Source organism: Nerophis ophidion, linkage group LG12 (assembly GCF_033978795.1).
Source record: "Nerophis ophidion isolate RoL-2023_Sa linkage group LG12, RoL_Noph_v1.0, whole genome shotgun sequence".
Classification (NCBI taxonomy): domain Eukaryota; kingdom Metazoa; phylum Chordata; class Actinopteri; order Syngnathiformes; family Syngnathidae; genus Nerophis; species Nerophis ophidion.
This window is the reverse complement of record NC_084622.1, coordinates 26,439,614-26,464,756: the sequence shown is the minus strand read 5'-3', so window position 1 is coordinate 26,464,756 and position 25,143 is coordinate 26,439,614. Positions and strand designations below refer to the sequence as shown.

The window sequence follows — 25,143 nt, the reverse complement described above, 5'->3', positions numbered from 1 at the left end:
TCGGATCTGTGACCAAAAATGTTGATTAGGATAAAAATCCAATTTTAAAAAAGAGTCGAAAATTACAGTTTATTTAACCGGTGCAGGGGAAACCAATTACTACCCTGAACTTCCAGGTGCCTTTGAGCAAGGTACTGAACCTGCTCAGGGACATGAAAGCTAAAGCTGAAAAACTAAAGGTTTTTAAAGATTTTGAACAAATCTAGAAATATATTCTGCATGCCCCCTGAAGGAGCGTATCTTCATGGAGAACGTGGGAGCAGTGAAGGAGCTGTGCAAGCTGACAGACAACCTGGAGACACGAATAGACGAACTGGAGCGCTGGAGCCGCAAACTGGCCAAGCTGCGCCGCTTTGACAGCATGAAGAGCACCGTGAGTGGAGGCACTATCAGGTGAGGGCATAATTGTTTATAATTATTGTTTATTTTTAGGAACATTTTAACAGTCCTTTGTTGTGTTTAACTCTGCAGCCAGTCTGGAAGTTATTTTAGCAGAACAGGAAGCGGCCCACTTAAGAGGAAGACGACAGTCAAACCTGGGAGCAAGGTCTGCATTGCTAATTTATTGTGTGCCATACGAAGAATATTTAGTATTAAGATGTTTATTTGTCTTTATGTGACATGTCTAACATGCCACAGAGCTCACTTCCAGACCAAGGCTGTATCAGTCATAGGTTCATGCAGGCTACCATCCTTGCCCTCGTCATCGTCATGGCTTTCAGGTTAGACCACTGCACTAATATTTATTTATCTAATGTGTATTTGGAAAACTATGTTTTTTCAACAAAACCACCATTAATTTGTATGTCTTTTGTATGGTTTTGTTCGTGCCATTATGCCCTTACCACACATGACTTTTCACTAATTTATTCCTTCATAGAATACATGTCATGGTCAGTATCATGTAATTAATTTTGATTAATTTAGGTTATTGTTTTGTTTTTGTTTTTCAATTTTATTCATTTATTTCCTTTTCAAAAATCGCACAATGTTAGTCCATCTAATAAAAGAAAATAGAGCAAACCCAACCCCCTAGCCAATACCAGCTGAACACCACTATAGAAATTTAGAAGACATACAAATACAATACTTATTTAATACAATACTAAAAAGGAAAAACAGACTTTAATAATAGCAACAACAATATCAGTAACAATAATAATCACATAAATAATAGTGAACAACAACATGAATTACAATAACAGAAACAATATCTACCAACATCATCATTATCACTTATCATTTATATCACCATCACAGTCATTATTAATAAAAACAATGTTATCAACAACACAGTGGCTTACACTTGCATTTTATCTCAAAGGATTGACAAACAATTATTTATTTTTTTAATTATTCACATATATTCACCACAAGAAAGAAAGAGTCCTATATAATTTATTTTATTTGGTTTGGTCTAGGCGGCAGGGTATAACAGGGGTTAGTGCATGTGCCTCACAATACCAAGGTCCTGAGTTCAATCCCCGGCTCGAGATCGTTCTCTGTGGAGTTAGCATGTTGTCCCCGTGACTTCGTGGGTTCCCTCCGGGTACTGCGGCTTCCTCCCACCTCCAAAGACAAGCACCTGGGAATAGGTTGATTGGCAACACTAAATTGGCCCCAGTGTGTGAATGTGAGTGTTAATGTTGTCTGTCTATCTTGTTGGCCCTGTGATGGGGTGGTGACTTGTCCAGGGTGTACACCCCTTCCGCCAATGTGCAGTTGAGATAGGCTCCAGCACCCCCTGCGACCCCGAAAGGGACAAACGGTAGAAAATGGATGGATGGTTGGTTAGGTCTTCAATTTACTGGTAGCCAAATCTGTCCCGTGAATGACACCGTACCAGCCCCCGAGTTCAATTCAAAACGTGGGAGACAAAACATGTTCGCAGAAAATTTCTAAAAACACAAGAGTGCTCCTGTTGTACAGAGGATCTTGGATCACTGTAAACACATTGGCAGATTCTTGCATTGACACTTTAACTTTGCTAGCAAACACATTATTTTCGTAATATAATTTGTGTAACTCAGATGTTGCTGTAGCTTGTTTACCTCACATCCAGTCAGTAGTCATTTGTTAAACTTTTTAGTTATACTCATAGTGTTACTCAAGGTTCCTTTTTCATTATTTGGGCTATTCAATTGGTAAGGGACTCAGATTTTTTTCAGCAGAGTCTTAAAAACACAAGAGTGATGTCACATAAAATACATATATTTTTTACAGAACATATTTAAAAACAGCATAGTGCTCCTCTTACTCAGACAAAATAAATAGACCACAATCAAATGTCTACTGTAGAGGACACTGGTTCTCCAGAATATAGAAAATAAGACTAATATTGAAGGAAGACTTTTGGATCCCTTGGTCCTTAACTTTCTGGTACCGTGGCTCCCACAGCAATTTAGTCGAAAAAACCTTGCTCAAAGTCTTTAGTTATACTTTTTTCTTCTCTTTTATTGTTTTTTGTTTTGTGTTACCTTTTTACAAAACACTAAAATGGTTTCACCGCCTCTTTTGGCTTTGGCAACTTTGTCAATGTATTTTGAAAGTATAAAGAGGGGGACACATTTAAAAAAAATATTGTAATAAATATATAATGTGATGATATATTTATTTTATTGGTTTAAATGTAATAGCAAATGTACTTATGTAATATATTCATATTTGTATTTTTTTTCTCCTTAAGTGTCATTTCCATGTCCATTCTATATGTACTGACTCTTCATCATAGAGGAGATGTCACAGAGAAAGATGGGTATGTCTCGTTCCTTTTCCTGCGCATATATAATTATTTTTAATTGTTTTTCTCTATATGATCTCTGCTTTTCTGCTGTAGTGTCTCTGTTGTTTACCCATGTGGTCTCTACATGTCTTGGATGCCCTTCTTCACTGCCACTATTACTTTCTGTCCACCTGCATGTTCATGGTACGATGTATGCCACTCTCTTCTGCTACGTGTGACCTTCCCATCTCTCTTTCTAATCAAATCTTTAAACCTTGCGTAGTTCTGCACACCATTATGTTAAACCCAAGTTTGGTGTGAAGTGCAGTATCATATGATGTCATTGGTACAGGTCCAGAGCTGCACTAGGATCCTCACGCAAGAGTCCATTTGTTCCACAGCCCACGACTCCCACGCCAGGTAAACGACAAGTAAAAATAAACATATTGGAAATGTTTGTACTTACAATGTGTCGTTGCCAGCCTGCTGCCCAACCACAGCCTTGACTAACCAATCATCTACGATTGTGACATCAAATAACAACCAATCTACATCAGGTAAGCAAGCCAAATATCAAATATTTTACTATAAGCCAGGGGTGTCAAACTAATTTTAGCTCAGGGGGCGCATGGAGAAAAATGTATCCCCAAGTGGGACTTTAATGGTAAAACCATGGCATGATAACTTAAAAATAAATACAACTTCAGGTTGTTTGATTTGTCTTACTTTGGCCAAAAATAGAGCATACACATTCTGAAAAGGTACAAATCACATATAATCCTTTGAATAAGACTTTCCAAATTTGTTGAAAACTCTGAGGAAGTTGGTGCAGTTTCAAAAACACAACGGACTTAGACATCGTCTCAGTGTATCTACAAAGTCAGGATGAAACTTTATGTCACAGTCTTTCCGGGACTGAACAAAAAACCCAACATGTAAACTCTTCAAGGTATCAAATACCTCCTTAGTCATGTCCCCGTATCAATCCAGTTCTAACGCAACAAACTTTAAGAACCTCAGGTAAAAGTAATTCAAAAGGGTTAAGTTCACTTTTTTGTGTTTGACAGAGACATTTTGGGTCAACAAAGGTGCCAAATGACCATGTGTTCGAAACAAAAGACATAAAACGGCAGGTTTTAAGTTTCATGTGGGTTGAAGAGGAGGAGCCACAGTCACCCTTTACTGTGTGCCTCCCTGGTATAAGGCGTTTGCTTGCCTATCAGAATTGCTATTGTGACATCCAGTGGACACATTTAGAACAGCGGTTTCTTTTTTTCCAAAAAAAAGCAGCTCATTTTAATACTTGCCAAACTTCGGGCCGTACGTTTGACACCCCTGCTATAAACTCACACCAGTCACAACATTATTTAATATTAATAATTGAGACTCCATAAAGAGCTGAAGGCTTCTAACATAATGATCTATCTGTGTACGTGTAGACAACCTGGTCCCCACACCAGGCACCATTAATAAGAAGGCCAAGTCCAGAATCATGGACAAGGACGGACGCAACAGAAACCGCCTCAGTCACACGTCCACTCCACTGTACTTTGCCAAGTCCAAAAGGCCCACGTCGACAGACCAGGACGGGGCAGCAGCACCCAATCGTCTCCCAGGTGGTCAGCAACCTACACCACGCAGACAGCGGAGTCTATATTTGAATGGTAAATATGTACGGCGCTTGTAGGAACCTACTAGCGCCGAGTGAAGGTACTGAAGCGCTAAAGTGGACAGGAGGAAATTAGTATATAGGGTGCACGCCCTGTGACCCAGAAACCAGGCACTGCAACAAAAAGAACATAGGCGGCAGCAGAGCTGCCAGATCATGACAAATACAATTATCCAATCAGTTGGCATCCCGGTGAGAGCAGAAATTGTACAGTGTTTGTTTTATTATGTTCGTAGTTTGTATTTCTTGTTTAGCACTTAGCAATGGTGATACTTGCTGAATCTGCTTATCTTTGAGCTTCTAAAACGCGTACCTCTCCTCCATATATTCAGGCTAAAAAATATAGGGTTCTGGATTATCACTTGCCCTAAAATAGTCGTTGTTGTCGCTCAGGAAGTCTGCCATGTGTGGTAGTAGTTGTGGTTGTTAGACTTAGACTTCCTTTTTATTGTCATTCAAATTTGAAATTTACAATACAGATAAGAACGAAATTGCTCGTTGTAGTGCAGGATAAAAATGCAATAAGGTGCAGATATAAATGAATAGATTACTGTACTGATAAATATATTGCACTTTTTCATATGCATCCATGTTTATGGATGTATTTCATATTGTCTTTATATTCCAGCAGGTTAATCCATTTTTGGGGGGAAATGAGGGGATTATTATGATGCGTTCAAGAGTCTTACAGCCTGAGGGAAGAAACTGTTACAGAACCTGGAGGTTCTGCTTCGGAGGCTGCGGAACCTCTTTCTAGAGTCCAGCAGTGAAAACAGTCCTTGGTGGGGGTGGGAGGAGTCTCTGCAGATTTTGTGAGCCCTGGTCAGGCAGCGGCTTTTTGCGATCTCCTGATGCATCTGTAAAATGAATGCACCGCTGTATGCTTTAAATGACCAAAATATGTAAATATTACAGTACATGTTATTATGAAGCTTCACGGTGGCAGAGGGGTTAGTGCGTCTGCCTCAAAATACGAAGTTCCTGCAGTCCTGGGTTCAAATCCAGGCTCGGGATCTTTCTGTGTGGAGTTAGCATGTTCTCCCCGTGAATGCGTGGGTTCCCTCCGGGTACTCCGGCTTCCTCCCACTTCCAAAGACATGCACCTGGGGATAGGTTGATTGGCAACTCTAAATGGTCCCTAGTGTTTGAATGTGAGTGTGAATGTTGTCTTTCTATTTGTGTTGGCCCTGCAATGAGGTGGCGACTTGTCCAGGGTGTACCCCGCCTTCTGCCCGATTGTAGCTGAGATAGGCACCAGCGCCCCCCGCGACCCCAAAAGGGAATAAGCGGTAGGAAATGGATGGATGGATGTTATTATGAATGTACCTGTTACTATATTACATACTTTATATACTTATAGTGTGTGTGTATAAAGTGTTGATTGATGCTTTGGGAGCTTTTTAGAGCGCTTTATTGGGGGAATGTGAACCTTCATTGTTAACTGACATTTGCTAGCATTTATTTATGAGTTAGGATGCATTAAAAAAAAGACAAAAAATGTGTGTTCTTGCCTCACTAAGGATTGTGAATGATAGGCAAGATTTCCCCTAAATAAGTGCAGTTTCCCTTTTAAGTTTTTTACATGTATTTTTTTTTTAATGGTTTCAACCAACTCCATGCAATTAGTTTTGCAATGCATGTAAACATAATAAAGTGTGCGTGTCTGGAGCGGCTACGTTGTGTTTAGAGTAGGATGAGGGGCCCTTTAGGTGTCTTGTGTATGGGGGCCCAGAATTTGATGCTACAAGCCTAGGAAGCAAACATGTTAGTCTGCATTAAACACACCACAATGCTGTGAGTGCAGAAACATTCAATGCAGCTCACCTCTCTTTTTGCAGGAGGAAGATCAACTCCATCCCTGGCTCGTCTTCATATTGTGGAAACCGAGCAAGAACTTACCACACAACATTGCAAACTCTCCAAGAGCTGCAGGTGCATACATGCTAATAATTTTACAGGAAACATCAGCATTAAGAAGTTAAATCCATTTAAACATTCACTCACACTTTTCTAGCAGATATTTTTCTCTCATTTAGCTCATTTTCATCACATTTAAGTTTAAATCAAATGTTGAATTTTAAATTAAAATCTAAATGTTAAATCTAAACCTAAATATTAAATCACAATCTAAATGTTGAATCTACATCTAAAACTTAAAACTAAATGTTAAATCTAAACGTTAAAATATAGACCTAAATGTTCAATTTAAATCTCTTTCTTAAATCTAAATGTGAGCGCTAATTGTTAAATCTAAATCTAAATGTAATATATATATATATATATATATATATATATATATATATATATAAATCTTGAATGAAATATTAATGTAAACCGAGATTTTAAATCTAATTATAATTTTAAATCTAAATATGACCACTAAATGTTAAATCTAAACCTAAATCTTACAACTAAATTTTAAAAGTAAATGTTAAATCTAAACCTAAATCTTGAATCTAAATATTAAATGTCAATCTTAAATCTAAATCTTACATCTAAATCTACATCTAAATGTGAGCGCAAAATGTTAAATCATAATCTAAATGTAAAATATATATTTAAATCTTGAATCTAAATATCAATTCTAAACCTAGATGTTAAATCTAATTATAAATCCTAAATCTAAATATGACCGCTAAATGTTAAATTTAAACCTAAATCAAATCTAAATCTGAATGTTTAATCTAATCCTAAATCCGACAGCTAAATCTTAAATATAAATCTTCAATATAAATATGAACACTAAATGTTAAATGTAAACCTAAATCTTAAATCTAAATATTAAAACTAAATCTTAAATATAAATATAAATCTTACATCTAAATCTACATCTAAATGTGAGTGCAAAATGTTAAATCTAAATGAAAAATATACAGTATATCTAAATCTTGAATCTAAACCTAGATGTTAAATTTAATTATAAATCCTAAATCTAAATGTGACACCCAAATGTTAAATCCATACCTAAATTTAATATAAATCTAAATGTTGAATCTAATCCTAAATCATACATCTAAATCTTAAATATAAATCCTAAATCTAAATGTGACCGCTAAATGTTAAATCTAAACCTAAATTACATCTAAATGCAAATGTTGGCTGTAATTTAAATCTTACATCTATGTCTCAAATATAAATCTTAGATGTAAATGTTAGTGCTAAATGTTAAATGCAAGCCTAAATTTTAAATCTAAACCTAAATCTTAAATCTAAATCTTACATCTAAATCTACATCTAAATGTGAGCGCCAATTGTTAAATCTAAATGTAAAATATGTATCTAATTTTTACATCTAAATCTTAAATCTAAACCTAGATGTTAGATCTAATTATCAATCCTAAATCTAAATGTGACCGCCAAATGTAAAATCCATCCATCCATTTCCTACCGCTTATTCCCCTAAATTTAATCTAAATCTAAATGTTGACTCTAATCCTAAATCTTACATCTAAATCTTGAATATAAATCATAAATCTAAATGTGAATGCTAAATCTTAAATCCAACCCCAAGTTAAATATAAATCTAAATGTTGAATCTAATCCTAAATCTTACATCTAAGTCTTAAATATATATCTTAAATCTAAATGTGAGCGCTAAATGTTAAATCTAAGCCTAAATGTTCAAACCAAATCTTAAATCTAAATCTAAATCATACATCTAAATGTGAGCACTCGATCTCTCGCCAAATGTGGAGATAACTATAGAATGTCAATATTCCACCAATCCGAGGCCTCTCAGCCGCAAAGCCGCGCCCACATCTCTGCCTTTGAGTGCATGACACTTCTCCATATTTCCGTCTGCGGAAGAAGGAAACATGAAAGATGATTAAGGACGATTAATGTAAATTCGGTTGCATATTGTTAAAAATGGTAGCGTCAAACCTGTGAGTGTTCATGGTGTGTATCACAAATACAAGCCGCTCAAACAGCTGATCATTTCACCTACAGGTATATATCCAAAGCCAGTGTTTGAGCTGGCTGCTGCAGGAACTTTTAGCATGACAGTGATTGCGTTGTTTACAGCAAAGTAATGTTCATTTGTGACACAATCATGAAGTAACAGCACAGCGAAATGATATAGATACAAATAAAAAATAGGTGTTATCTTGAAGACTTCCTCTGTGTGAGAATCAAATCATTCAATGTCAATTGCAGAAGTAAACTGATCAGCGTTTTGAGCGTCATGTTTTCAAATATGTCTTTATGCAACACACCATGCACACTCACGTCTGGAGCTAAAATGTTTAACAATATGCAACTTTATTGGCATTAATTTGTTGTGTTTCCTCCAAGATGTTCACTGAAAGGCAAATATGTGGACACTGTCAAAGTTAGTTTGTGACGAACCCCAAGATGCAGAGAAGGAGGCAGGCATTGAGTGAGAAAGCATGATTTAATCAAAATAATAGAACAAGAACAAATAAAAGGGTACTAACACAAAGCGCGCACGAGGCGGAAAACAAACTAAGAGAGCTAGCATGGGAGCTAGAAAACAAAAAGGAACTTAGCATGGAAGCTAGCAAAAAACAAAAGGGGCCTAGCGTGGAAGCTAGCGGGTAGCGAACAGGAAAATAGAAGTCGTTACTTGTAGAATGAAAACAAAACGGAAGCAGGGAACAAAAGACAGTAAGTTACAAAGAGCAAACGAATATAGCTTACCGCTACGCTGCAATGAAATGACACGACAGGGGCGACAATACGGAAGTGACATCGACATGACAATTATCCAGCACTCGACTGGAGGACAAAAAAGGTTCAAATAGGATCGGGCTGATTGACTCCAGGTGTGGCCAGGTGCTAATCCTCCGCACCTGAGGGGAAGCAGCGCTCAGGGAGAAAGACAGGAAATAAACAAAATAAGAGCGCTGACAGGAAATACTACACACACAGGAAAAAACTAAAACACAAACAATCTGTCAGGCACAGCTTTTTGGCTAAGAGGCCTCGGATTGGTGGAAAATTGGGATTTCTATAAATATTCATCTTTACACTTGGTAAGAGATTTAGCACTTACATTTAGATTCACACTCAAGATTTTCATTTAACATTTAGATTTAGATTTAAAACCTCTAGAGGCTTACTGGCCACATACGTGGACAGCACCTTTTAGCTCTTATTTCCAAAATTGTGTATACTACTGAATTAGGGTCCTTTATGTGGACACTTATACTGCCATCTGGTGGTGTCAGAAGAGTATAATGTACATTGGAAGTTGGAGAAAAAAAAAATGTAAAAATAAGAATTAGCATGTCACTAAACATTAAGTACACGTTTGTTACTTATGGACTTAGTACATCATATCAAAAGAGGATTCTCATTTTTTATTCTAATTAGGGTCCAATAAGCCCAAATTGCAAAGAGAAATAAAAAAAGCATTTAAACAAACAGTTTGGGCCTTGAGAGGTTTTAACTTAGATTTAACACGTTGCGCTCAAATTTAGATTTCCGATTTAAATTAAAATGTAAGATTTAACATTTAAATGTTGATATAATATTTAGATTTATATGTAACATTTAGATCAACAGATTAACATTACATAAGAGTTCATTTTAACTTAAATGTAATGGAAATGAGTTAAAAGTGAAATGAAAAGTGTGGTAACTGTGACAAAATTGAGTCAAACGTGAGAAATATATCTGCTAGAAAAGTGTGACTGAACTTTTACATTTGGAACCCAATAATAGTTCTGAGAGTTTGAATGCAGGTCTTGTGAAGTGATGCTACTGTTTTTCTGTGTCAACTCTTTCTAGCTACACAATTTCTCTCAAGGGAAACACTAATTCCTCGCTCTCACAACTCACATTGCACATGACGTGAGTATATCAACATTTTTTATTGGTGCTGTCAAATTAATAATTTTTTCTATCAGCTTATTCCCACTTTTGAATTTTTATCAATACTGAATAATCACAGGTTATTTCTCACTTGCATATTTTAAATTAACGCGATATTTGTACACCAATGCAATTTTATTGACAAAATGTCATCCAGGAACATTTTAAATGTTATACTTGAATGCATATCATTTATTTGCTCAATACTTGGTAACAGTTTTTACTAAAGTCAAGGTAGGGTGTATTTAGAAATGAAATGTGTCAGTGAGCACACCAGTTTTAGTCTCTTCACCCATCCTAGCACTGATGTATGCTTTGACCTGATCAATGACCGTATAACAACCCACATAACACTTTTGTTTTGTGTTTTGTTTTGTGTTGTTGCCTTAGATCAAGGGTGTTCAAAATGCGACCCGCAACCTATTTTGTAATGGCCCACGACATATTCTAAAAGAAAATAAACACATCACGTATTAGAAGATTACACAACAAAACCAAAGACAAATGCAACAGGCCCGAAACGTCCCAAAAATGCAACCTGAAAACCAAAATGGCTGACGGCCTGCGCATCCTACTCTATTTGGCCATTGATGATTCCTTTGTGTCCTGTCATTATGAATGGGTGTACACATTTCTTGCAAGTTTTTAAATGTGCTAAAGCACATACAAATAATGAATTGGTAGAAAAACAATATTAATAGTAAAGATTTATAACAATGCATTTAATATCTCAAGAGGATTAGATAGATATTACACTCATTTCCTTCGTTATACCTAAACCACCAAGCTAATATTAGAATATGTTGTTCAGATAGTGGGCTTCACGGTGGCAGAGGGGTTAGTGCGTCTGCCTCACAATACGAAGGTCCTGCAGTCCTGGGTTCAAATCCAGGCTCGGGATCTTTCTGTGTGGAGTTTGCATGTTCTCCCCGTGAATGCGTGGGTTCCCTCCGGGTACTCCGGCTTCCTCCCACTTCCAAAGACATGCACCTGGTGATAGGTTGATTGGCAACACTAAATTGGCCCTAGTGTGTGAATGTGAGTGTGAAAGTTGTCTGTCTATCTGTGTTGGCCCTGCGAGGAGGTGGCGACTTGTCCAGGGTGTACCCCGCCTTCCGCCCGATTGTAGCTGAGATAGGCGCCAACGCCCCCCGCAACCCCGAAAGGGAATAAGCGGTAGAAAATGGATGGATGGATGTTCAGATAGTTTAGCACACGGGTCCCCAAACTAAAGCTCGTGGGCCAAATCCGGCCCGCCAACATCCAAAATCCGGCCCGTGGGAAGTCCCAAGTTAAAAAAAATAATGATAATAATAATTATTATTATTATATATTTTTTAAAATCTGTCTTTTCTAAATTATTTTCTACCGCTTGTTACTTTTGGTGTCTCCTAGTCTAAAAATGCATTTTCCAATGGATAACGTGACATCATCACTTGCGGTAAGTGATGATGTCATGTGTATATATTTATGTATATTTATGTACACATCCATACATTTCTACTGCTTGTCCCTTTTTTGGGGGTATATATATATATATATATATATATATATATATATATATATATATATATATATATATGTGTGTGTGTGTATGTATACAGCCCGGCCCCCGGCCAAATTTTTTTAACCCAATGCGGCCCCTGAGTCAAAAAATGTGGGAACCCCTGGTTTAGCATATATTATTCGACCAATATTTTATTGGTTTTAGTATCTTTAATGAACAAAATGTATCAAAATAGCCTTGCCTTAGTAATAACAAATGAGGATCCAATTTAGTGAACTAAACAAACACTTCATTGTTTATGCATAGCACCAAACGTGAGAAATAGAAATGCTTTATCCTAAATGGGTGGACTTACGTACAGTGGAGGCCAAAAGTTTGGACACACCTTCTTATTTCAATGCGTTTAATTTCCATGACTATTTACATTGTAGGCATTAAAACTATGACACCTTTATGAGGTGACAACCTCATGAAGCTCATCAATAGAATTCTAAGAATGTGCAAAGCAGTAATCAGAGCAAAAGGCAGCTATTTTGAAAGAATTAGATTATAAAACATGTCAGTTATTTCACCTTTTTTGTTAGGTACATAACTTCACATGTGTTCATTTATAGTTTTGATGCCTTCAGTGACAATATACAATGTAAATAGTCAGGTAAGTAAAGAAAACACATTGAATGAGGGGTGACCAAACTTATGGCCTGTACTGTATATTCTGCATAAAATGTGCTATTTTCTGTATATAGGTAAGAGAAAGGAATACAGTATTGCTTATTTTTTTTTACAAACATTTAATTTTAAGCTGTATGAAAGTAGAGAAGCTGTGCTGCTAAAACTGCGTCATTGGTCAGCTGCCACTAACTGAAAGGACATCTTTGTAGTGTTGCTCACAAAGACACAATATATCATGTAAACCTGCAAGACTTTCAACAACAATGGGGCATTCATTGTTAAAAAGAAGTTAGTTCTATAGAAACGGTGTGCACTTTTCAGTTCACATGGGTTGTCCACTAATATAAATACCAACTATTTGGACAAACTGAAATGGAAGGGCATTTTTAAAGCCCATGTCATTATTGTAGGTCCACAGATATCGTGTGGGTCCAACAATGTCGAGTCATCAAAGGACACCTATGTCCGAATCACACTGAAACAGAACTGTATGGTGGACAAAGGAGGTCAACGAAGGTACAAAAAAACATCTAAAATGATTTGTCTTCTGCAATTATGAGTTTGATCTGCATATTATTTTTGCTTTTTCACTTACTTGGCTTTTGTTTTTAAGGGGACTGATCACTTGTGGTCATTGCCTCTGCTGTCCTTCCAGGACATCACCTACCACTTTCGTGTCTCTTCTGTAAGTACACTTGAGCTCTGGATTGTGCAATGAAAATAATGTATGGTTATCTTTCGTTTGGTATAATCCACCCATCCATTATCTATACTTGTATTGAATATGTAAAAGTTCTAAATAATGATATTCAATTAAGGACAAGTGCAAGTTCTTGCAGTAAATTTTCTTTTTTACTGAAACTTATTAGGTTTGCTTGATAACCCGAAACCGAAGAACAATAGCATCAAAATACTACTCAGACTAAACATTGTTCAATCCTTAGTAAATAACAATACAATAGCTCGGTACATATACAATATCTACATTTAACTTTATCTTAGAACCAACAGTAGTTGTCATTATACCAGTAATCTCTGGTCTTCTATTATTAAAATCATCTCTATTGAGACTTTCGTTTACTATAGAATACACAATTAGACTCTGTACAATTATCCTCTAGTCTAGTACCCGCACTCTTTTACTATGAAGACAGGCTGTTGTAACACGTGGCTTGGCATCGTCTTGCTAAAATAAGCAGGGGCGTCCATGATAACGTTGCTTAGATGGCAACATATGTTGCTCCAAAACCTGTATGTACTAACACACCCCCATACCATCACAGATACTGGCTTTTGACCTTTGTGCCTATAACAATCCGGATGGTTCTTTTCCTCTTTGGTCCGGAGGACACGACATTCACAGTTTCCAAAAACAATTTGAAATGTGGACTTGTCAGACCACAGAACACTTTTCTACTTGGCATCAGTCCATCTTAGATGAACTCCGGCCCAGCGAAGCTGTCAGTGTTTCTGGGTATTAAATGGCTTTCGCTTTGCATAATAGAGTTTTAACTTGCACTTTTTGGAAAAGTGCAAGTGTAACAGTGGTTTTCTGAAGTGTTCCTGAGCCCATGTGGTGATATCCTTTACACACTGATGTCGCTTTTTGATGCAATACTCCCTGAGGGATCAAAGGTCCATAATATCGTCGATTTACGTGCAGTGATTTTTCCAGAATCTCTGAATCTATTGATGACATTACGGACCATAGATGGTGAAATCCCAAATTTCCTTGCTGTAGCTGAATGAGAAATGTTGTTCTTAAACTGTTGGACAGTTTGTTCATGCATTTGTTCACAAAGTGGTGACTCTCGCCCCATCCTTGTTTGTGAATGACTGAGCATTTCATGGAAGCTGCTTTTATACCCAATCATGGAACCCACCTGTTCCCAATTAGTCTGTTCATCTGTGGAATGTTCCAAATAAGTGTTTGATGAGCATTCCTCAACTTTCGCAGTCTTTTTTGCCACTTGTGCCAGCTTTTTGGAAACATGTTGTTGGTATCAACTTCCAAATGAACTAATATGTGCAAAAAATAATGTTTTCCAGTTTGAAACTGTCTTTGCAGTCTATTCAATTGAATATATGTTGAAAGGGATTTGCAAATAATTGTATTTTGTTTTTTATTTATGATTCACACAACGTGCCAAATTCACTGGTTTTGGGGTATTTGTATTATATTATATTTAGGGCTGTCAACGTCAACGCATTCGATTTAACACAAAAATAATCGCATTCACCATGTACGCATATAAACGCAGATTAATCACGCAATTTATTTTGACCACACATGCTCCTTTACCTTTACCATGGATGGTTATGATGAGGTACATGTGTAAAGATCAGTGATGAGACTCCGACTTGCGTGCTCGGTGGCAAATTTTCCTCCAAAATACGTCCTGTAGGTAATTTGTGTTTAGTACATTATCTATTGAGCCATATTAGCGCCTTGTTTTTCTTTTTTGTTTTTTACTATATTGTTATTACTTTTTTAGCAAATAAATGTAGTAGTAGATTAAAGTAAAATATTTGGAAAATTTTTGTGTATGACATTCTGACAATAAAATTGCATTTTTGTCAAAATGTTGTATTTATATATATATATATATATATATATATATATATATATATATATGTGTGTGTATATATATATATATATATATGTATATATATATATATATATATATATGTATATATATGTATATATATATATATATACTGTATATATATACTGTATATATATATATATGTATATATATTATTCACAGTTAATCAAAATTCAAGTTTAAATAATCTGATTTTTTTTAAATTATCAATTTACAGCACTATTTATGTTATATTATATTTTATTATATTATATCATATTGTAGGTTCTTAATGAAGCCTTAGCGTGACGTTCTTATACTTCCTCGTCATCCTGCTTGCAACAGTAAATGATGAAAAACAATTCTAGATCCTCTTATTTTCATCTGTTCACTACCTGAAAACTCAAGAAGTCTACCACGATGCAAAACGATAACGATGTCAAAAGAATAAAAGAGGTATAAAGAAAATTATACATACTGAAGAAATAAAAGATAGGTTAAAAAAGAAAGTGTGGCTCCTAACTGCATTACAGATTCCAAACTTATATTACAAAACCATAACATACTTTTAAATATCATAAAATAAATATACACATGTACGTGATAATAGCTATGAATTCAAGTGTGACTTATTAAATACTCTAAACATTCATTAAAAACATTTCTATATGTAAATAAGGTATAATCCATTTCAGTCTGAATAAACATAAAGCATCTTTTATACTGCTGCTTCTTCTTGTTTAATGGCGGGGCACTTGACGTTAAAGGTGCATTACCGTAACTTACTGTATGGAGTGTGAACCAGAGTTCCTTCCTCACACACACACACACACACACACACACACACACACACACACACACACACACACACAAAAGCACCCCGCCTTCCGCCCGAATGCTGCTGGGATAGGCTTTAGCACATCCCACGACCCAGAGTAGGACAAGCGGTAGAAAATGAATGGATATATATATATATATATATATATATATATATTGGATATCCAGAGAATATTGCTCGATACCGTGGTAGAGCGCAATTTGTAGGTGTGGGAAAAATCACAAGACTACTTCATCTCTACAGAACTGTTTCATGAGGGGTTCCCTCAATCATCAGGAGATTTTAATGGAAGCATTCACATACAATGGTTTATATAGGGCACAGAGTGGGTGGGTACAGGCAGGCGTAGGGGCGTGGTGATTGGCTCATGTGTTACCTAGGAGGTGTTTCCGTCTGTGGCGGCATGTTGAAATGATTTCACTGCGCTTGTTGAGGGATGATAGATCTGGATGATATATAATAAACAGTTTCTCTTTTAAGCATAGGTTGCATCTTTTATTACCACTGTTGTAAGGTGTGCTGGATGCAAGAATTTGCCATGTTATTGAATATTCAACATTATTGTCTTTGAGGTTCCAAATGTGTTTGCTGAGTTCTGTAGAATTCCGCAAAGTCTGGTTTCTAAAGGAGGCATTGTGATTATTCCATTTTGTTTTGAACGCTCCTTCGGTTAATCCTACGTACGTGTCGGATGTGTTAATGTCCTTGCGTGTTACCTTTGCTTGGTAAACGACTGATGTCTGTAAGCACCCTCCGTTGAGAGGGCAATCAGGTTTCTTGTGACAGTTACATTCCTTATTGGTTTCAGAGTCGTTTAGTCTGGGGGTGGGCAGTCCTTTTGCAATTGCTTTGTTGTGGTTTAAAATGATTTGTTGTATGTTATCCATACAGCTGTAGCTCAATTTAATGTTGTTCTTGTTGAATAAGAGGTAGGAAATGGATGGATGGATGGATGTGTGTGTATATATATATATATATATATATATATATATATATATATATATATATATATATATATGTATATATATATATATATATATATACATTTACATGTTTTCTCCATGACTGAGATAGGCACCAGCACCCCCCGCGACCCCAAAGATAATAAGCGGTAGAAAATGGATGGATGGATGCATGGTTTTCCCCCAGGTACTCCGGCTTCCTCCCACCTCCAAAGACATGCACCTGGGGATAGGTTAACTGACAACACTAAAATGGCCCTGGTATATTAATGTGAGTGAGAACGTTGTATATATATATATATATATATATATATATATATATATATATATATATATATATATATATATATATATATATATATATATATATATATATATATACAGGACATCAGAACATCGTCGGGTAAAGTGGCCCCAAGCAAGCAAGGAGAAAGAGTGGCTCCAGTTTGATGAAGATGCTGATACTATCTTGGAAACAACAGCCAAAGGGGACGCTGATCGACGCCTCAAGACTATGACCACGATCATCATCAGCCTCGCTGCAGAGAGGTTTGGACTTGAGGAGAAGCGGGCAGCGAAGCCCCCCTACATCATGAACAATAGAGCGAGTAAAATCCATCAGCTCAGGTAGGAACTGAAGTGTTTAAGACAGCAGTTCAAGGTTGCAAGTGAAGAGGATAGGGGGCCTCTTGCGTAACTATGTTGTATAATACGCAAGAAGCTAATAACCTTGAGGAGAGCGGAGTGGCATAGGAGGAGGAAGGAAAGGTCCAGGAGGAGAGCTGCCTTTCTGGCGAATCCCTTTGGAGTCACAAAACAGCTGCTAGGACAGAAGCGAAGCGGTAGACTGGCCTGCTCCAAAGCTGAGGTCGACCACCACCTCAAGCAAATTTACAGCGATGGATGCAGAGAACAAGACCTAGGCCCCTGCAGGTCCTTGATCAATCCACCAACACCAGCGCTTGACTTCAATGTGAAAGAGCCCGGCTGGAAGGAGATTCAGGAGGTGGTCCGCAGGGCAAGGACGAGCTCTGCTCCAGGGCCCAGTGGAGTACCTTATAAGGTCTATAAGAACTGTCCAAGACTACTCCACAGACTCTGGAGAATCCTGAAGGTGATCTGGAGGAGGGGCAAGGTAGCAGACCAGTGGAGACAGGCAGAGGGTGTGTGGATCCCAAAGGAGGAGAAGTCTCAGAACATCAAACAGTTCCGAACCATCTCGTTGCTGAGTGTTGAAGGGAAGATCTTCTTCAGCCTCATGGCCAGGCGACTGACAGACTACCTCCTGAAGAACTCCTACATTGATACATCAGTCCAGAAAGGAGGGATCCCAGAGGTATCTGGATGTCTGGAGCACACAGGCATGGTCACTCAGCTCATCAGGGAAGCCAGGGAGGATAAGGGGGACCTGGCTGTTCCGTGGCTGGACCTCGAAAATGCCTATGGATCCATACCCCACAAGCTGGTCGAAGAGGCACTGAATCGGCATCACATTCCAAAGAAGTTCAGAGACCTCATTCTGGACTACTATGCCAACTTCCATCTAAGAGTCTCCTCCGGAAAAACAACCTCCGACTGGCACAGGCTTGAAAAGGGGATCATCACTGGCTGTACGATCTCAGTCATCCTCTTTGCACTCGCCATGAACATGCTGGTGAAGTCTGCGGAAGTTCAGTGCAGAGGGCCCCTCTCCAGGTCTGGAGTCCGACAGCCACCCATCCGAGCCTTCATGGACGACCTGACAGTGACCACTCCATCTGTCCCAGGTTGCAGGTGGATCTTGAATGGCCTTCAGGAGGTGATTTCCTGGGCTCGCATGAACTTCAAGCCAAGTCGAGGGCCCTAGTGCTAAAGAAAAGAAAGGTTACTGGCAAGTTCTGCTCCTCACTTGGCACCACCAAAATACCATCACTCACCGAGGAACCTGTGAAGAGCTTGGGAAAGGTGTTTAATTGCAGCCTGAGAGACGCAGCCTCCACAAAATCGACTAACCAAGACCTGGAGACCTGGCTGACCATGGTGGATAAGTCTGGCCTTCCTGGCAAGTTCAAGGCCTGGATTTTCCAGCACGGGATTCTCCCTCGGATCCTCTGGCCCCTCATGGTGTACGAAGTCCCCATTTCAACAGTGGAAGGCTTTGAGATGAGGGTCAGTAGGTTCCTGCGCAGGTGGCTAGGACTGCCGCGAAGCCTGAGCAGCATTGCTCTATACGGGCATAACAACAAACTGAAGCTCCCCATCAGCAGCCTGAGCGAGGAGTTCATGGTGACACGGTCCAGGGAGCTCCTACAATATCGGGAGTCCAGTGACCCAAAGGTTGCACAGGCTGGGATTGAAGTCAGGACGGGGCGAAAGTGGAGAGCTGTCGAGGCTGTGGATGTCGCAGAGGCAAGGCTACGGCAAAAGGTTTTGGTCGGGACAATGGCGCAGGGGAGATCTGGCTTAGGTAGCAGAAGAACACCTCGCTATGATAAGGCGCAGGGGAAAGAGAAGAGGTCACTGATACTCGAGGAGGTGCGAGCAGGAGTTGAGGAAAGGCGAGCCTGCCAGATGGCGGGAATGCGGCAACAGGGCACCTGGACGAGATGGGAACACGCATCAGAGCGTAAGGTCACATGGACCGAGCTCTGGAAAGCCGGACCCCATCGAATAAAGTTCTTGATCCAGGCGGTCTACGACGTGCTGCCAAGTCCATCCAACCTCTTCACCTGGGGAAAGGTGGAGACACCAGGGTGCCCCCTCTGCCAGAGGAGAGGAACCTTGGAGCACATCCTAAGCTGTTGTCCAAAAGCCCTGGGTGAAGGGCAGTACCGCTGGCGACATGACCAGGTCCTGAAGGCCATAGCTGACTCCATCTGCAGGGGAGTCAGTCACAGCAAGAGCCGCCGCCCAGTGAAGAGTACTGCTTTCATCAGAGCTGGGGAGAAGTCAACACCGGCTGCCCAGAACACCTCTTCTGGTCTGTTGGCAACAGCACGCGACTGGGAGCTGTCAGTTGATCTGGGAAAGCAGTTGAAGTTCCCTGACGTGGTTGCTAAAACAACACTAAAGCCAGATATTGTGCTCACCTCAGTGGCCTCCAAGCAGGTAATCCTCTTGGAGCTCACAGTGCCTTGGGAGGACCGTATGGAGGAGGCCAATGAGAGGAAGAGCGCAAAGTACTCTCAGCTTGTGGAGGAGTGTCAGAGCAATGGGTGGCGAGCGATGTGCCGGCCTGTTGAAGTGGGATGTCGAGGGTTTGTGGGCAAATCTCTCTGCAGGGCCTACAGAATGCTTGGCATCACAGGGGCCAGCCAGCAAAGGGCCATGAAGTTAGTCACAGATGCAGCAGAAGTGGCATCAAGGTGGCTGTGGTTCAGGAGGGGAGAGGCGTGGTATGTAGGGCAGTAGCGCTACCTGGACACAGGCTGGGGCCTGATCAACCCTGGCTGGGTCGCCTAGGGGAGGGGGTCCGATTGTTGAAAGACCCGAAACCCCCTGTGATCCTAGGTTACATCACTGAGGATATGTCCAGTTGCACCATTGGTGTATTTAAAAAGTATAAATATATATATATATATGTATATATATATATATATATATATATATATATATATATATATATATATATATATATATATACAAACCCCATTTCCAGTTGGGAAATTGTGTTAGATGTAAATATAAACGGAATACAATGATTTGCAAATAATTTTCAACCCATATTCAGTTGAATATGCTGCAAAGACAAAATATTTGATGTTCAAACTGATAAACTTTTTTTGTTTGCAAATAATCATTAACTTTAGAATTTGATGCCAGCAACACGTGACACAGAAGTTTGGAAAGGTGGCAATAAATACTGATAAAGTTGAGAAATTCTCATCAAACTCTTATTTGGAACATTCCACAGGTGTGCAGGCTAATTGGCAACAGGTGGGTGCCATGATTGGGTATAAAATCAGCTTCCATGAAATGCTAAGTAATTCCCAAACAAGGATGGGGCGAGGGTCACCAATTTGTAACAAATTGTTGAACACTTTTAGAACAACATTTCTCAACGAGCTATTGCAAGGAATTTAGGGATTTTACCATTTACGGTCCATAAAATCATCAAAAGGTTCAGAGAATCTGGAGAAATCACTGCACGTAAGCGATGATATAACGGACTGTTGATCCCTCAGGCAGTACTGTATCAAAAACCGACCTCAGTGTGTAAAGGATATCACCACATGGGCTCAGGAACACTTCATAAAACCACTGTCAGTAACTACAGTTGGTTGCTACATCTGTAAGTGCAAGTTAAAACTCTACTATGCAAAGCAACCCATTTATCAACAACACCAAGGAACTGGCTTCGCTGGGCCCGAGCTCATCTAAGATGGACTGATGCAAAGTGGAAAAGTGTTCTGTGGTCTGACGAGTCCACATTTCAAATTATATTTCGAAACTGTGGATGTGGTGTTGTCCGGAACAAAGAAGAAAATAACCATCCGGATTGTTATAAGCGCAAAGTTCAAAAGCCAGCATCTGTGATGGTATTGGGAAAAGTTAATCTGAGGCTGAGTTGACTTGAAACTGTTTAATGTTGCACTTTTTATATGTAGAAGAAAAGTTTTGTCATTTTATGTAATCTGAGCAACAACTTGAGGTAGTTTAACGTTGATTAACGTGGACCCCAACTTAAACAAGTTGAAAAACTTATTGGGGGGTTACCATTTAGTGGTCAACTGTACGGAATATGTACTGTACTGTGCAATCTACTAATAAAAGCCTCAATCAATCAATCAAAAAAAGCACTTAATATGTGGAAAGGTTTTGTTAAGAAACCATTCCGAGCCTTGTCTTATTTAGTTTTTATTTTATATATGTTGACCACATTAACCCTGGCCATGGACCCTGTGTGTATATGTATGTTATGCCATCGTTTACAAATTTGGTAAATAAATAACCAAAAATGTATATTTTGTTTTTTTTCTTACTGTACCGAAAATGACCTCTAAACCGAGGTACGTACCGAACCGAAATGTTTGTGTACCGTTACACCCCTATATATATACATATATATATATATATATATATATATATATATGTCTATATATATATATATATATATATATATATATATATATATATATATATATATATGTGTGTGTATATGTGTGGGGGGAAAAATCACAAGACTGTTTCGTCTCTACTGAACTGTTTCATGAGAGGTTCCCTCAATCATCAGGAGATAAATCTCCCTCAGTCATCATCTCCTGATGATTGAGGGAACCCCTCATGAAACAGTTTTGTAGAGATGAAATAGTCTTGTGATTTTTTCCCACACATACATATTGCGCTCTACCACGGTATCGAGCACTATTCTCTGGATAATCCAATTAGTAATACTATAAGATGTTTAGTAATACTATAAGATATTTTTTTTCCCATTATTTTTTCGGCATGCCGCTATCATTTAAGTGTATTATGTTTTAGTCATCCATTAATCTCTTTTATTGACATTTCAGTCTATTCATTCATTGATTACTTTTTTTCGATCTGACAACACATTGCAAGTGAAGCAACAAGTATGTTTCATTAATTGTTTTCATTCATATGTATATTTCTCTCCTGATAGAAGGAAAAAAGCTGCACCACTGAGGAAGAAACGTCCTACTCCGACTACCACTTAGTCATCGAAAGCAGCTGCAAGTGAGAAGAGTGCCTCCTCCCCAGTTGTGCCTTTACAGCAAGCCATCAGCGTCCCATTTAGGGTTGATGTGCGTTTTAAGCATTAGGTGTGATTATTGTAAATTATTTTCAAAGTAAGTCATGTAAAAACGATATGTTATCTTTAAGACATCTCTTTTTGCTGTGGTCCACACTGTTGTTTGTCACTGAACGTTTTTTTTTATTTTTATTATTACTGTAAATTGACAACTGTTTTGCATCACAGCTGAAAGCCATTGTGAAATAATGTTTGTAAGTTGACCGATCATACTATAGTACAATTTACTGTCATCTCAACCAAACCTTTCATACACTGGAGAGTCAAAATAATTATTGGACCTCAATAGTCCACACTGGTACTTTCTTGGCCTCTTTTGTTTGACTATGTGACTATACCATACTGCACATGCAGGTATGATACTATCCTTTCTAAACATCCAAACTGTTTAGAAATGCATCACTGCACATTCCTATACTCAAAGTGATTTGTGAAGTCATGCTAATTTCATTTATGATTAAGACTGGATGAATATACGGTTGATAACTGGAAATCCCATTGAGGAATATAATGTAATATGTCCAACACTGACAATATTTCAAGAAAACACTGGAATAGCTCACACTGTAATTTGCTTATGTTGGTGAGTTGAGAAAGGAAGTTTTGCTTTTCCAATCATTTCCCCAAAATTATCCATCGCAACTCACTGCTGCTTCACCTTAAACTCACTTTAAAAAAAACTAATTAATCAAAACGCTGCAAGAGAGTTGCATTAGATAACAACACTGTTTTAAAAAATAGTCCTTTGAGTCCAATTTTAATATACAATATGTGATAACATATTGACTATATTCTGTAAGATATTTGATTTAAAAGCTTTTATGTCTTGTTGTTGGTTGTTGTGCTTTTTGTTGCCCAAGCATATGTTCCACAAGTTCAATATAACATAGGAAAAACAGCCATCAGAAACAATGTATATATATATATACGATATCATAAGACAACTTAAAGCAACTCTTACTATTACTATTGTGTAGTATATTCTTGCTTATTTATTTATATCACACCAGCTAGCATAAATGAAACCACTCTATGTATGTATGTATATATATATATATATATACATATATATATATATATATATATATAAACATATCTCCATCCATTTTCTACTGCTTGTATGAATACACATATGTATATATATATGAATATATTGATATATGTGTGTGTATATATATATATATATATATATACATATATATATATACAGTACATGTGTACCCCGCCTTCCGCCCGATTGTAGCCGAGATAGGCACCAGCGCCCGCCGCGACCCCAAAGGGAATAAGCGGTAGTAAATGGATGGATATATATATATATATATATATATATATATATATATATATATATATATATATATATATATATATATATATATATATATATAGAGTGGGGCAAAAAAGTATTTAGTCAGCCACCGATTGTGCAAGTTCTCCCACTTAAAATGATGAAAGAGGTCTGTAATTTTCATCATAGGTACACCTCAACTCTGAGAGACAGAATTTGTGAAAAAAATCCAGGAATTCACATTGTAGGAATTTTAAATAATTTATTTGTAAATTATGGTGGAAAATAAGTATTTGGTCAACCGTTCAAAGCTCTTACTGATGGAAGGATGTTTTGGCTCAAAATCTCACGAAACATGGCCCCATTCATTCTTTCCTTACAACGGATCAATCGTCCTGTCCCCTTAGCAGAAAAACAGCCCCAAGGCATGATGTTTCCACCCCCATGCTTCACAGTAGGTATGGTGTTCTTGGGATGCAACTCAGTATATTTCTTCCTCCAAACACGACAAGTTGAGTTCATACCAAAAAGTTCTATTTTGGTTTCATCTGACCACATGACATTCTCCCAATCCTCTGCTGTATCATCCATGTGCTCTCTGGCAAACTTCAGACGGGCCTGGACATGCACTGGCTTAAGCAGGGGGACACATCCGGCACTGTAGAATTTGATTTCCTGTCGGCATAGTGTGTTACTGATGGTAGTAACCTTCGTTACTTTGGTCCCAGCTCTCTGCAGGTCATTCACCAGGTCCCCCCGTGTGGTTGTGGGATTTTTGCTCACCCTTCTCATGATCATTTTGACCCTACGGGATGAGATCTTGCGTGGAGCCCCAGATCGAGGGAGATTTTCAGTGGTCTTGCATGTCTTCTATTTTCTGATAATTCCTCCCGCAATTGATGTTTTCACACCAAGCTGCTTGCCTATTGTAGATTCACTCTTCCCAGTCTGGTGCAGGTCTACAATTCTTTTCCTGGTGTCCTTCGACAGCTCTTTGGTCTTGGCCATAGTGGAGTTTGGAGTCTGACTGTTTGAGGCTGTGGACAGGTGTCTTTTATACAGTTAACGAGTTCAAACAAGTGCCATTAATACATGTAACGAGTGGAGGACAGAAGAGCTTCTTAAAGAAGAAGTTACAGGTCTGTGAGAGCCAGAGATCTTCCTTGTTTGAAGTGACCAAATACTTAATTATTTTCCACCATAATTTACAAATAAATTATTCAAAATTCCTACAATGTGAATTCCTGGATTTTTTTTTCACATTCTTTCTCTTTCAGTTGAAGTGTACCTATGATGAAAATTACAGACCTCTGTCA

At 38.2% G+C, this 25,143-nt stretch overlaps 1 protein-coding gene across 7 annotated transcripts in view; it reads left to right on the top strand.

Annotated features, from left to right (window-relative positions):
* The window catches only part of myrf (myelin regulatory factor), a 93,735-nt gene extending 69,868 nt beyond the window's left edge, over window positions 1-23,867 (top strand). For 6 of the 7 annotated variants that reach the window (XM_061917182.1, XM_061917183.1, XM_061917180.1 and 3 more), the window contains exons 15-27: window positions 233-393; window positions 472-547; window positions 640-722; window positions 2,687-2,755; window positions 2,837-2,926; window positions 3,075-3,142; window positions 3,205-3,279; window positions 4,162-4,386; window positions 6,230-6,323; window positions 10,143-10,205; window positions 12,816-12,921; window positions 13,019-13,090; window positions 22,393-23,867. In XM_061917182.1, the coding sequence (XP_061773166.1) occupies window positions 233-393; window positions 472-547; window positions 640-722; window positions 2,687-2,755; window positions 2,837-2,926; window positions 3,075-3,142; window positions 3,205-3,279; window positions 4,162-4,386; window positions 6,230-6,323; window positions 10,143-10,205; window positions 12,816-12,921; window positions 13,019-13,090; window positions 22,393-22,470 (1,260 nt within the window). In that variant the 3' untranslated portion in view covers window positions 22,471-23,867. The remainder of the gene's footprint in view (window positions 1-232; window positions 394-471; window positions 548-639; window positions 723-2,686; window positions 2,756-2,836; window positions 2,927-3,074; window positions 3,143-3,204; window positions 3,280-4,161; window positions 4,387-6,229; window positions 6,324-10,142; window positions 10,206-12,815; window positions 12,922-13,018; window positions 13,091-22,392) is intronic. The other variant, XM_061917186.1, reaches the window with a different exon arrangement.
* The last annotated feature ends 1,276 nt before the right edge of the window (window positions 23,868-25,143 follow it).